The sequence below is a fragment of the Alligator sinensis genome, unplaced genomic scaffold (assembly GCF_000455745.1).
Source record: "Alligator sinensis unplaced genomic scaffold, ASM45574v1 scaffold992_1, whole genome shotgun sequence".
In the NCBI taxonomy this organism is placed as follows: Eukaryota; Metazoa; Chordata; order Crocodylia; family Alligatoridae; genus Alligator; species Alligator sinensis.
In genome coordinates, this window is record NW_005842422.1 from 688,565 (window position 1) to 703,664 (window position 15,100).

General features: G+C 43.4%; 1 protein-coding gene across 1 annotated transcript in view; it reads right to left on the reverse strand.

The window, feature by feature from the left end:
• Positions 1-2,559: 2,559 nt before the first annotated feature.
• Positions 2,560-15,100, reverse strand: part of SLX4IP (SLX4 interacting protein) — a 148,601-nt gene continuing 136,060 nt past the window's right edge. Inside the window, 4 exon segments of the mRNA XM_006030114.3 lie at positions 2,560-3,821; positions 3,859-4,270; positions 4,273-4,469; positions 6,015-6,124. Of these exon segments, the coding sequence (XP_006030176.2) occupies positions 3,653-3,821; positions 3,859-4,270; positions 4,273-4,469; positions 6,015-6,124 (888 nt within the window). The 3' untranslated portion in view covers positions 2,560-3,652.

The following is a 15,100-nucleotide window of genomic DNA, read 5'->3' on the forward strand; positions in this document are numbered from 1 at the left end:
TCTATGCCGGTGATAAATGATCACCCCCTTTCTCTTCTAGGTGCTTACACATTGACTGTTGTATAATTTGCTCTGATGTAGCATCTTGTGTAGATGTGCCCTGTGAATATTATTGCCAGTGGCTCTGAGATTTCTTCAGCTAGTTCCTTCAGCACTCAGGAATGAATTTCACCAGGCCCTACTGATTACATTCATTCAAGAATAAAGTACTTTGGATCATGCCTAAATACAACACTAAGTGTTCCATGCAACAATAGATTCAATTTACTCAAGTCACCCTTTAAACCTACACAATGATATTTATTTGCAAATATATACACATTCTATCCTATTTCATTCAAATGAAAACTGAATCAAATAGAATGTTTGCACTGAAAATATAATCCCCTTTAACCATAAATTAAGACGGATATAATACCTGGTCATACACAATGTATGCAGTCAGATTTTTGCTTTCCAGAACTGCTTGAATGAAATGGATTTAGTGGTTTTTCCTCTGTAAAAGAAAACTTTAAAGCATTTAAGAAAATACAATAATATGAAGTTTATCCTGTGCTTGCTTAAACATGCTAGTGTTTATTATAGCTGTAATGAGTTTACCTATCTTTCTCTGACAGAAAGAGCATAACATGGGAAAAAAGCAATAGAAATGGTTTTCCATAGTTAAATCAAAACACGTGGGTTAAAGGGTTTATCATCCACACCTCTCCAGCAGGTACCACCTTAAATGTGTTACAACCAAGAATATAATGGAAAGCTCCCAGAGATCCAGATCAAGGCATGGTAGAAATGATGGAAACTAAACACATGGGTACAGTAGAGAACATAGGGTTGTAACTTACCCTCATATCACCCTACATGCTATTTAACTGATACATTTAGATCAATCTGGCAGCAGTATACTTATCCAGATTAGTTTTGATAATGATGCACCATTAAGCATGCCTTGGTTCCTCACAGACACACTTGTAGCCCATAGTGTAACTAGCAGTAGGCAAGGAGCCACAAGCCTCAGGTACTGACTAATCAGGGGTCCCAGACCAGAGGCAGGCAAAAGAGGGTCAAATGGCCTCTAGTACCATGGGGTAGACAGAAGTGGCCAGGAGCCAGCAACCAAGAGCAGGAAGGCATAAAGCTGTGAAGTAGCCTGCAGCCAGGGGTGTAATCCTACTGCCAAATTTGATACTTTATATCTTCGCTCATCCTGGCTTTTGGCAGCAACCTCAAGACCCCCTGCCTGCACCCATTGACTACTGTTGGTCCTGATCATTTGCTCCTGCGGTGTATCAACAGAGCTCACAGGTGCTGGAGTCTAGAGACCCCTGGCCGCACTGCTTGGCTGCTGGATCTTTGTCACTTCCTGTCACTCCACACTAATGGAGACAATACCTGCTGTAGCCTGGAGCCCCTCTGCTGTCCAGGGTGCCGAAAATACTGGTTACGCCTACGCTTGTATATAATTCAGTTTTAGCTTTACTTCTATTCCTAGTAAATACTTATTTACAGAGCCTGAGGAAGAGAGAGCATCAAAAGCCATTTTGTCAAGCTCTGTCTAATACACAACGAGAACAAACGTAACAGAGAAAATGTCTTCTCTTGTAGACAGCTTCAATCCCTTTCCCCTTGAAGTACCTGAAGAAGTTACCTATAACCAATAAGGATACACAAGGTGCTGTTCAAGTCAATAGTCTTTTGCAGTTTAGCAACTGCTCCTCTCAAGGGACTGTATCCTGCAAACACTTAAGACTAAGTGTAGTGCCTAAGGGTGTGTGTAGACAAAACGAAGGGCATGTGTGCATGACACTTTAAAGCAGATTAAATGCTTTTGCACTGCTTTAATTGTGTTGGTGTTTGCACGTGTCGGCAGCGTATTGCACATTAATTCCAGCTGCTGTAGCACATTCAGTGGTGTAATGTGCCATAAATGACTAGGGGCTCAGCAAACTAAAACACCTCTGAGGAGTTTTAGTTTTCTGCCTTACAGCCACGGAGTGAAGCATCAGGCTCTGTGCAGCTCAGGGGCTCTGCAGGTAGCCTGGCAGTAGCCCAGGAAGACAGGCTCCACCAAAGAAAAAAAAAAAAGTGGCAAGCCTTATTCACCCCGCCCCCAGAGCCTGCCTGCCTGAGCTGCGCTGGGACCCGGTCCTTCCCTCGGCGGCCGCGGTGCCCCCTGGGACCACCCGAGCTGGATGCCTGTGGGTAGGTACCACCTATGGTGGGGGGCCACCACTGCCACAGAGGGAAGCACCAGCTGCCCCCCTCCCACAGTTCAGGGACCGCTCCGCCTGCCAGCAGATTGCCCTCCCCTCTCCACCTCTGGAGAGGCAGGTAAGAAATGGGTGTACACGACACAGGGGTTTACTTCGCCCTAAATTGAAGCAGTGTTTTTAAAACCCACCGCTTCAATTTAGGGCAAAGTAACCTCCCATTTCGTCTACACATGCCCTAAGGCCAAGTCGTTTTCCATTAAATGAAAGACCTCACAATAGCGAGCACCGTGGCCAGTAGTATGGTTTTGCAAAATTTGCTCCATATGCTGAAGTTTCTGTGGTCACATAGATTTTAAAAGACTAATCTAAAAGGAAACATTTATTGCAATTTTATTACATCTATTTTAGGAAAACAACAATGAAATAATGAGTTAATTGGTACATGTCAATGAGTTGTGCAACCCATAAAAGTGATATTAAAAAAATGAAGCACAATTAAAAATTAAACACAAACTTTCTAACATTAGTAGCCAAACACCAGAGATATAGTTTATATGCAAGCAAATACAAGACAGCTACAAGTGCCCCTCAGAAGGAAATACAGCATGATGTTTAGACCTGTGTGCATGAACTATTCCCAGCAATAACGATAGGTGCTAGGCCTTGCATGTATAAGCTCTCTCTAAATGGCATAAGCATGCAAAAATTCTACCACCTGTGTACACAGCTAGTACTATAAATTGTGTGTACCTGAAACTGCAGATGCACAAATGTTGTTTATGTTGAATCCCCAAAGAAAAAGTAGGCCCTAAATGACTAGCCAAATTAACAAAGGTTATGGATTACAGTGCTATTTCAAAATATTTTAAAAGAAAATGAAAGTTTAAACTTCACTACCCTGGGGCATTTTTTCTCTTTCCAAACGTCAAATGAATTAAACAAGAATTTTCCCCACTAAAAGCTTAATGGGTGAATAAAATTTCGTGTTTAGCAGTCAGCACAAAACTGGAAAAACTGTACGTGAACTGATTATGACAGTTGCCTTAATTTTGCTGTCCTCAGATCTTTGGGTAATGATTTATTAGTAGTATCAAAATTTACCCTATCCTCCCCAGAGAAACTTTAGTTTGAAATGGTAAAATGTTATATGTGAAATACTGCCTAATTATATAAACACTATGTCCTTCTTTTGTTAAATATTTAAATACATTATTTTGACAGGCAAAAACCAAGTGTATCGTTATGGCAGATCCATGTGTTTGTGGCATGTAGTGAATTAGTTTCATTGCAAAGAAGTTTAACAATTTAACTGGTACATTTAATCACCTGCAATTTTATCATTTCTATTTTTTCTGAATTCTTTCAAATATAACTTGGCATAAATGTCTGCTGAAAACAACTATGGGTGCCTAACTGAATTCACAATGGTGATATTTAGTACATCATGACTTTTTAACCCTCCGTAGTTTTAACTTTCTAGGTCTGTCTTCAACATCTTTCTTTCTTTTGTGCACAAGCTCCTCTGAAGGCTTGGAGTTAAGTTTTAAATAAGAGGATAGAGGCATTAGGCATAATTCTTCAGTGGTTGTGGCTGGCTCATTTTGGTTTGTCTGCTCAACTGGTGTATTATTTTTCATAAAAAAAAAGTCTTAGGGGATATTTCCCCAAAGTAAGTGACTCTTCATCAGACATAGATTTTGCCAAGTCTTGTTTAGCAAACAACTTGGAATTCAATTGGGTCTTCACTTCTGAAGATGGTTCTAAACAATCAGCATTGTTTTTCTTTGTTTCTATGTCTGTGGGGATTAGATAATCCTCTTCAGAAAATGCTTTTTTGCAGGGATCCAACTTTTCTTCTGAACCACAGCTCCTTTGCTGATTCTGTGTTTCAGTCACTCCTTGACTTTGTTTTGGATCTGGCAGTGCTGACTCACATCTACATGGAAGGTACTTGCTTAGAAGTCTCATCTTTAACCACTCTGCCGAGTGAAGTTTTTGCTGGCTGCTAGCATCATCTGGCTGTATCCGATTAACATCATTTTCCAGTTCTAAAACAGGAAGCTCTCAGCTGCATTTTTGCAATCCTTTGGTTGTTCTATGCGCCTACATTTTGCTTCAGACTGAGGATCGGAAGGAGTTTGACGTTCATTCTTCCCGTTCCCTGTCTCCGAGTTTACTGAGCCAAGATACACTTTCATGGTGTCCTCCCTGGTTTGAGGTTTGCTCGAGTTACCATTGCTTGTTTTTTTCCTTTTTGCACTGTAATAAAAAAGGTTTTGCTTTTACTAACAAAGAATCTATACTGCTTCACTCTGCCCTTCTACAAATTCTGAACGTTTAGTATGGCACCCCAATTCTGGATTTGGAAAATCTGTCCTGTACATTATCTTGACAAGCAGTAATGTTTATCTAGTGTGAATAGCATCAAGGTCTATCTGTCTGATTTTTCTACTACACTAGGGGAACCCAATTTTATTAATAACTAAGCTGTGAAGCAGTTCACCTTTTGTTCCAAGAGGCAAACCTAGATTCATTATAGATGTGAAGGGTTAATATTGCCTAAATACAGTATATTGAATTCCTTCCCAAACCAACTAGATTAAAAAAAAAAAAAGGGTTTCATATAAGCCTAAATGGTTTCAAATCATTCACATAATACATATGTACAATGCATATGTATGGTAGTGGGGGGGGAAGGGAGAGGAATGTATTAGTTTCAGGTCTCTAGTTTAGAATATTTCTCTGGAATTTCTCCCAGGACATTTCCAAGCCCTACTTACAAGTTAACCACTAGTCAGCTGATACCAAGTGTACTGAACTGGGGAAGGGCTTAAGTAATATAAGTGGATGGTATTCTGAAAGGTATTAAAAAGAAAATGCAACCACAAGAGACACGATGGAGTGTCAGTACATAAACACTTTTCAACAGCATATGTTACACACACATCTTAATATCACACAGGCTGGAGAAAGAATTTTCAATGAAAGTTGTAGATGTAGGAGTTAAAGTCTAAAGATCTTAGCAGAGATTCTCCCATGCTGAAACTGCTTTCTACAGTTTTGCTGATGCCAACTGACTCTAAACCCCAGCATATCTGAGCCTGGGAGGATCAATTCAGAAATAGGGTGGAGATGACCTTCCAGAGATGCAGAGAGCACAGCAGCTCCCACCCTATTCCTGTTTCCTCAGCAAGCCCAACGGATCTGACTAGGGTTAAAAGAAGGGCTGCCAGGACTCTCTGCCATCTCCTGATCCAGCAGCTGCTGTACTAACCTTTGGGGCAACTGACAGCAGGTGCAAGACAGAGTGGGATGCAGGTTACACTAGGGGACAAGTCTAGCACCTCTGCTCCCTACTCTCTTCACTGTCCAGTAGCCCTGTGTACTCCTCAACTGCGGTGAAGGTCTGCACTGTTATTTTCAGTGCTGTATGCTGCAGGCTCCCAAATGGGGAAAAACCATTTTTGTAAAAAGTTTTCCATCAGATTCAATCATCACATGAATTTTTTTGGCACTCATGTTTTTTAAAGAAAAAAAACAACCTGTTTCATTCTGCCTATTGCTACGAGGGATATATGTGGGTTGTAGCAGCTATATTTGGTATTATTTTACAAAATTACAGTGTGCTTTTATGTGCTTAATTCACAGTTCATTGCCTGACTGTTTACTAGCCTACAGTAATCCAATGTATAAAGAAAAAGGGTGCTGTTATTTGATTTTTGACAGCATAGGTCAGCCTCTGCTTTACTCACATGCTGTCAAATCATATTAAGTATCATATAAGTACAGAAAAAGTGGACATACATATCTTTCAAGATATCTTGCTTTATCTGTTGAGTCAGAGGAATGTTGTACTTTTTCTTTTCAGCAGATTCAGCAAAATATTCAGCGGTCCCATTAGAAAGTTTTTCTTTCTGCTCCAAAAGAAAACACAGGTTTAAAACACTCAGAAGGTATGATTTTTTAAAATAAAACTCTACTGCTGAACACTTAAGATTTACAGATGTTCTTTATTATTTTTAATCCAAAGAGAAGGAGAAGGAAAAGCAACTTAGAAAAAAAATATTTGTAATATTATAATATCAGGGACTGCTTAGACAGCTTGCTCCCCTTTCAGACTCCCAATGTGCATATTTCATACGTTAAGATATACCACAAACAAACAAGACTGTAATGTAAAGGATGTAGATTCCAAACCATCTGAGGAAACTGTTGGCAAATATCTGACATCTTTGTGGCTCAAACTGTGACAAATGCCAGGAATCTCTGTTGCAGACAGCAGCATGTTTGTCAGTTTTTTTCTGAAGAGACTGAGTGGCGCAGTGGTCTATACCCTTATTCTCTGAAGAATTCCCATAATTTTCCATGTTTAAAAAAAAATACGCAGAGTATTACTTGCTCTATTTAAGCAAGTAAGGGTTAAAACTTTTAACACTAACATTTTGATGGTCACGGCTTGTGGTGGTTGGCTACTACAGAACCGCAGAGAAATTCTTTCTGGTCTCAGCTAACAGCAGTACCATGGCTTTATATAATACAGAGATATGGAAAAAAGAGGGAAATACTCTCTCTCTTCAAGCTGTGCGCACTTCCTTTTACAATTAAATAATTTTGCAGAGAGTCCAGCCATTTGCTGACTTCATTACTACCTTGCATATTCTTCACATTAGTGTGGTCTCTGAGACTTTGGACTGAGGAGATAAAACTTGGCACTGCTGGACAGGAGGGAGAGAAGAAAAGCGGCATTGCTCATAGGTGGGAATTATCTCTTTCTCTTTTGGTACATCTTTCCTACACAATCTAGATGAAGAACCTCCATGGATCCACAGGTGGGGAGTTGCTTCTTGCTCTGCCCTGTGAATCTAGCTCGGGCAGACAACCAGTGAGACAGACCTAAGGAAAGCTAAGACCGACTGTTTCATTGTTTTTAAGGCCAAAACAGGTCATTCATGGTCATTTAGCGTGACCTTCTGCATAACAGGCCAATGAACTTCATCCTATAAACCTGTATCATGGTTATGTTTATACAAAGAAATTAGGCGATAGTCCAAGAGACGGAAGTTGTATTTAGCCAAAAAACAATGGGACCATGGACAGCATCAGTGTAAGCTTCCCTTACACTGAGGGACCAGCTCTGAAGTGATGAAATCCTGAAGAGTCAAATCTCATGCAATCCTTGCCAAGACTGCCAACATGGATGCCAAATATGATGTGGCCACCTGCCTGCTAGGTGTTTCTTTTAAAGACAGTAACCAATTGATGAAAAGTAGCACTTAGTGGAAACCTAAGATTACAGTCAAGACAAATGAAGACAGTAGACAGACACTGGACTTGCTTGCTACTGTAAGTCAACCAACAATTTGCAGTTCTAGGGGGTGTCCTCTTATATAAAAGAATGATACTAAACTGGACTGTGCAGTGCCCTTCAGATGCAAGTAAATGACCCCAGAGAGACACTGAGACAACACAAATGATTTTACTTTTGACCTGAGTTTGGCTTTAAGTTAACAGCTCATAGGCAAAAGGTCGCTGTGTTAAATTACACCATCTTAGACTTATTTTGTTTTCAATCACTTGTCATAAATAGTGACAAAAAAGGGTTAAGGTGTTAAAAACACAGTAAATAAATGACCCCAAAATGATTTGTGTGCGAAACACTTCTGAACATGCCCTGTAAGTACAGTAGATTTTCCTCTTTGAGCCACACCCTGTAAGTGCTGTATTTTGAGAGCTGAACAATTAATATAAGGAGTATGAGTCAGTCTTTGAAAGACTCTGTGGGAACCAGAGAGCCTTTTGCTATTAGGAATGATGTAAACTCCCTACGGCTGGAATAAGTCCATAGCAGAAGGCAAAGAGTCATAAATAACAACTGGACACTGCATATACCACTAAGATACTCAACTATTATTTGTAAAAATTCCTTTATGTTCTTTATTCAGCCTAATCATTTTAGTCAATTTAGTATGAAAAAAACAGAAAACCACCCTATGTTTTGGGAATACTATTTATTTCCTATGGGAATTCCAGGCTCATTAAGGAAAGAAAAAAGGCTAATCTACTCTCATCCTGTCTGGTAATCCCTAATTCCTTTTAGCTAGTGAAATAATTAAAGAAAAATATTCCAGGCATAAAAAGGGGGACAGCAGACATCATATAAACAATGATGCCATGACAGAGAAAAACGTCAAAGAGCCAGACTTGTGACTTGACTCAAAAAAGGCTGCGGGCAGTGGGGGTTGCTGCTAACAAATTAAAACCACATTTCTCGGCAAATTGTTCAAGACAGATATATTTACATTTTTATGAACAGTGGGTGGGCACAAGTAATTAAAATGCTTCTTTACCCCTTCAACTGTCAAGATCCATTAGGAGTCTTGTGTTCTTAAAATTCTAGGGTCAGCTTGCTCTTTTTTGTCACTAAATCCCTGCAAAGCTGGGTCTTTAGAAGGGAGGTTTACAGAGAAAGAGTGGTTACTCCCTGTAAGCAGATTCTCTGAAGTTAGTCTTATGTACAGATATTCAACTCTAGATGGTTTTTACCATCTGACATCAAGAGGGAGCACACGGTTTTTTGCTAAATAACAAAGCACATCTATTAGGCACACATTGTGCTTACACTAAGGGAATCAAAACCCACATCCTGTTTAGATCCTTTTGAAAAGATTCTGCTCTAGGATGCACACAAAAATTGAAAGGTAGAATCAAGGAACTGAAGACTATACAGGTGGAAAGAATGAACTAACAGAAATATGACAGATAAATTGTTTCTTGCAGAGTTTTGCATGATACTAAAATTGTAGATACACGAGTTACTCTGACAGCCAAACTACTTCAGTTGAAAACTGCTAAGGCCAGTCTCCACAGCAAATGAAGAATCTTTCCATGGGAATAGGGAGGAAATGTGCTTGATTTAGGTCTTATAAAATATGGAATTTGATTAGATAATCTATTTCTGTTAAAGAAGGAACTAGATTGGATTTGCCCATCAGCTCTTTGCAGAACTCTGCTAGCTCAGACAGTCCATTTGTCAGAGACTAATTTTAATAAAGCTAAGTACTTTAATTCTACTCACCCAGACTCCTCACCTGCCTACTTGTATGGTGGATGAGAAAGGAAAAAGTGGGGAAAACGAAGCACAACAAAACAAAACAATGTCTGTCACCTTTTCAAACTTTCTAATCAAGTACTTCATATTGAGGAAAGTAAAAAAGCATTTCTGCTGGCCTATTCAAGCTCACAATACTGGCTTCATTTCCTACTTCTCTGAATGTGAAGTAAGAAAAATCAATTTTTTCACCTTTACTTTTAAACCTCTCTTCTCCTGTCCAATACAGAAGCCCATTCAAGTTGCAGCAGGGGAAGTTCAGGTTAGATATTAGGAAAACCTCTCACGAGGAGAGTAGTAAAACACTGGAAAAGGTTACCCAGAGAGGGTGTGAAATCTCTCTCCTTGGAGACAAAGCTTTCGCTGGTGCAATCTAGTTGGGAATGGTCCTGAGTTTCTTTAATTTGCAAAACTTCTAACTGTGCATTAATGTATATGTGATAGCTCCTTAGCTGGCACTCTGGTTGCTGCTTCCATTATACTGCTTCCAGAACCCGGATTCTGAGTGCTGTTCTGTGCTCACTGCTCCAACGCCTCTATGACCATAGAGACGTGGCTACAGCTTTGCCTAGAATCTCAGAACTAAGCCTTGAACCACATGTGTGTGACCAAACCATGCTCTAGGCTGAATCTCTGAAAGACTAACTTGTATGACCCTGTCTACATCAACCTCAACTACAGGAATACAATCTAGAGCATATCTCTTCATCCTATGTGAAGTAGACCCAAGACAAAAGGCTTGCCTAGGAAGAAATGCCTGCCTCTTAACTGAGGAAGAAGCCACCAAGCCTTAAAAAAGCAAGGGATCCGATGGAACAACAGGTATGGGAGTTCAAATCAAAGGTTCAGAATAAGGGAGATGAGTAGGAACTCCAAAGAGAGAGTGCCAGAAACTGTCCAGTTGTTCTTGAAGAAGTCCAGGGGCTCAATGGACAGTCTAGAGCCGGGGCTGGTAACCCTTCCAAGCCATGGGCTGGAACAACTTGGCTTTGATCCATTGTGGGCTGAGTGGCTTTGGCAGTGCATCAGCAGCCAGAGCCATGCAGCTGGAAACTGTGCCCACACTGCACTGGAGCAGTGCAATAGGAGGAAGAGGAGCGACTGGAGGCAGGGGGAGCTGAGCAGTACCCAGGCAGCTGCAGCAGTAGGAGGAGAAACCCCTCTGGGAAGCTCTGTGCTGGCCTGGCTGGGGCAGTGCCATTGGCAGACTTAGGGTGGTGTGGGTAGGAGCATGGCATGGGCTGCCCTGGGTGGAAGTGGGCAGGGCTTGGCTGGATGAGGGAAGAGTGGACTACATCTGCAGCTGCACCGCACCACCTGGGTAAACTCTGCTTTACATGTCTCCTTCTCTCCCTACCTCTCCCCAGCCTTGACCGGCTCCTGGGACCGAGTGTGTGGGCAGCCCCCACACACCCCATACCCCCCACCACATACAATATACAAGACTTTATTTTGAACTATTATGCAATTGCCTCTATATACACTACTAAAAAAAAAAAAAAAATCTGGACAAAAATATTTTTTTAAATAAAATAAAATCTACTAAAATGTGTTATAGTAGAGGTTTGGTTTTAGTATATGATTTTGTTTTTATTTATATTAAAATGGTATCATCTGAAAGATTTTATGTGTGTGACCCTCAACAGCTCACCAAAACTCATTAAGTGTGCCCCCTCCCCCAGTGTACAGGAACAGTTGTGGGGGAAAAGCACCAACCACCAGAACCTCACTGGAACAGGTTACACAGACAGGCTGTGGAGTCTCCATACTTGCAGGTTTTTAAGAGCCAGCTAGACAAAGCTTTGGTTCTGCTTTGATCAGGGGGTTTGGATTAGATGACCTCATGAGGTCCCTTCCAACCCTAATTTTTCATGATTCTATGATTCTGTGTCAACAGGCCCTCTCACAAGTCTAGATCCCAGAGCACCAATCCCATATCCTTTGATAGGGAAGGCAGAGAAAGGGTTTGACAGCAAGGTTATATAGCCGTCTAGACCAGAGGCAGCCCTCATGCACTTCCTGACTGATGATAACTAGCAGATTTGGTTGGAACCCAGCTGACCTTGACCAGACATTCTGCATAAGTACACAACACCCAATGAGGCCCTGCAAAACTGAGATTCAGGCTGAATGTCCTTAGAGATTTCATGCAATACCCATGATCCACACTGGTCTACAAAGGAATGCAAGTCACAGATCATCCCTACACATGAGATGGAGAAGGATCTCAGACCAGGCAGAAGTTGTCAAAGATGATTCATGATCACCAAACTAGGAGACAAACTTGTAGCTCAGAGTAGTAAAGAATACAATGAAAAACAGAAGCCTTCCCAGCCAATCCAAAAAGCCTTAATAGGTCTGGGGACTATGAATGCAGGACTGTCCCACCCTTCAGGAAATTCACAGATTCATAGATGCTAGGGTCAGAAGGGACCTCAACAGATCATTGAGTCTGATCCCCTGCCTAGGCCGGAAATAGTGCTGGGGTCAGATGACCCCAGCCAGATGCCTATCCAGCCTTCCCTTAAAGACCCCCAAGGCAGGAGAGAGCACCACATCCCTTGGAAGCCCATTCCAAATTTTGGCCACCTTACTGTGAATAAGTTTTTCCTGATATCTATCCTAAATCTGCTCTCTGTCAGTTTGTGACCACTGTTCCTTGTTACCCCAAGAGGTGCCCTGGTGAACAGAGTATCTCCGAGCTCCTGCTGCGTCCCCCAACTGAATTTGTAGGCGGCCACAAGATCACCTTTCAGCCTTCTCTTGAGGAGGCTGAAGAGGTCCAGGTCCCTCAGTCTCTCCTCATAGGGCTTGTCCTGTAAGCCCCTAACCATACAAGTGGCCCTCCTCTGGACCCTCTTGAGTCTATCAACACCCTTCTTGAAGTATAGCATACAAAACTGGACGCAGTACTCCAACTGCAGTCTGACCAATGCCTCATAGAGGGTAAGTATCCCCTCCTTGGATCTATTTGTCATGCATCTGCTGATGCATGATAAAGGGCAGGGAGCTTTGCTGATGATTTCATCATACTGACAATGCATGTTCATCTTGGAGTCCACTATGACTCCAAGATCCCCTTCCGCTTCGGGGCTGCTGTCCCTCCCCAGCCAGTAGGTGTGCCGGATATTTTTGCGCTCTAGGTGCAGCACTCTGCACTTGTCCTTGTTGTACTGCATCCTATTGTGTACTGCCCACTTTTTCAACCTTCCCAGGTCTGCCTGCAATCATTTCCTACCCTCCAGAGTATGCACTTCACCCCGCAATTTAGTATCATCCCCAAACTTGGACAGAGTACACTTCAGACCCACCTCCAAGTCACTGCTGAAGATATTGAAGAGTACAGGTCCAAGGACCGAACCCTGCGGGACCCCACTACCCACATCCTTCCAGGTCGATACCGACCCGTCTACTACCACTCTCTGGGTGCGACCGCTAAGCCAATTTGCCATCCATCGGACCACGTAAACATCTAGGTCACAGCCTCTTAAATTATTTATGAGAATAGTTTGAGGTACCGTATCGAAGGCCTTGCTAAAGTCCAAGAAAATGACATCCACCTCTACTCCTGTGTCTAAGCATTTTGTGACCCTGTCATAAAACAAAACCAGATTGGTCAGGCAGGCATGATCTACCTGCTACAAATCCATTCTGGTTGCCCTGCTGCATTATTTTTCCCACTGGATACCCACAAATATGAGCCTTCATAATCTTTTCAACTTCCGCTTCGGGGCTGCTGTCACTTCCCAGCCAGTAGGTGTGCCGGATATTTTTGCGCTCTAGGTGCAGCACTCTGCACTTGTCCTTGTTGTACTGCATCCTATTGTGTACTGCCCACTTTTTCAACCTTCCCAGGTCTGCCTGCAATCATTTCCTACCCTCCAGAGTATGCACTTCACCCCGCAATTTAGTATCATCCCCAAACTTGGACAGAGTACACTTCAGACCCACCTCCAAGTCACTGCTGAAGATATTGAAGAGTACAGGTCCAAGGACCGAACCCTGCGGGACCCCACTACCCACATCCTTCCAGGTCGATACCGACCCGTCTACTACCACTCTCTGGGTGCGACCGCTAAGCCAATTTGCCATCCATCGGACCACGTAAACATCTATGTCACAGCCTCTTAAATTATTTATGAGAATAGTTTGAGGTACCGTATCGAAGGCCTTGCTAAAGTCCAAGAAAATGACATCCACCTCTACTCCTGTGTCTAAGCATTTTGTGACCCTGTCATAAAACAAAACCAGATTGGTCAGGCAGGCATGATCTACCTGCTACAAATCCATTCTGGTTGCCCTGCTGCATTATTTTTCCCACTGGATACCCACAAATATGAGCCTTCATAATCTTTTCAAAGACCTTTCCAAGGATGGAGGTGAGATTGACTGACTTATATTTATTCAGATCCACCTTCCTCCCTGTGGCAGGGCACTGTGTGTGCCTGCCACTTGAAGGGCCTAGAGCTGGCAGCCACCAGGGGGCTGTTGAGGCAAGGGCTATCTATATAAACAGGGCAGTTTGGCTGCTGGAGGCCAGGCAACAACATTGCCTGGCCAGAGGGCTGCTGAGATCATCTGGAGGTAAGGGAGGAGCTGTAGGGGATGGTTAGGAGGCTCCTGGTCCTGGGTATGACCTAAACCTGCACCCTGCCGGGAGTGGGTGGCCTGGTGGGCTCTCAGTGGCGTGGAAGCCCCCAGGAAATGCCAGGCCAGTTACCACGCTGGTGAAAGGTGGGTCAGGGCGCCTTAACCCCTAGCCCCCACCACCGGGTGGGTAACCCCATTTGTGTGAAGGGCCCAGAGGGCAGACCCTGGGAGAGAGTGAGGGGCTAGAGACCCGACCCGAATGAGAGAGTACCCTCGACTGGCCCATGCTGGGGCCAGGACCAGGACAGTCAAAAGGGCCAGGGGCCCACTGCAAGGGATGCCCAAGAGCCGGGGGCCTGGGGTCCCGACTGGCCTGGAGGTGGGCCAGGGCTGGTAGCCAGAGGTCCTAGGGGGACCACACCTGAGAGGGGAAAATAGTTTTGGGGGGCTAGGTAGCCTGAATGAAGGTGGAGAGGCCACCTGAGTGGAGGGATCATGGAGGGGTCCTGTTCAGAGGATTCTGGGGCCCAGCGTGGGGGCCGGTGAGGATGTGAACATCAAGATGCCATCTGTGAGGCTTGGGGTGCGGTATAGGGGAGGAAAGGAGTTGCAGAGAGCGCCCCCTGGCATCAGGGCACCAAAATGGGTAGCCTCCCACTTAATTGACATCAATTAATGAATCAAATAACATCAAGGCATGGCAGGCAAGAAGGCGGGTGGTTGGCCCAAGAACAGGTGGGTGGGCCACAGATCGGCTCTAAGCAGGCCCCCTGTTACACTCCCCTTCTTGAAAATAGGGACCACATTAGCCCTTTTCCAGTCCTCCAGAACCTGACCCAAGCGCCATGAGCACTCAAACAGCCGTGCCAGTGGTTCTGTTATGACACAGGCCAATTCCTTCAGTATCTTCAGAAGCAGCTCATCCGGACCTGCTGACCTGAACACTTCCAGTCCATCCAAGTGACTCTGCACCAAGTCAGCATCAACATTTGGTGGGCTGGTGTCCCTCTGATGCCCATCTAAGAGCCCATTAGGAGACTTATCTTGAGCCCTGTTCAGGAACACTGAGGCAAAAAACTCACTGAATAGCACAGCCGTGTCCCCCCTCTCTGTCACTAATTGCTCCTCCTTGTTCAGTAGAGGTCCTATGCTACACTGCACCTTCCTTTTACTCCCTACATACCTAAAAAAA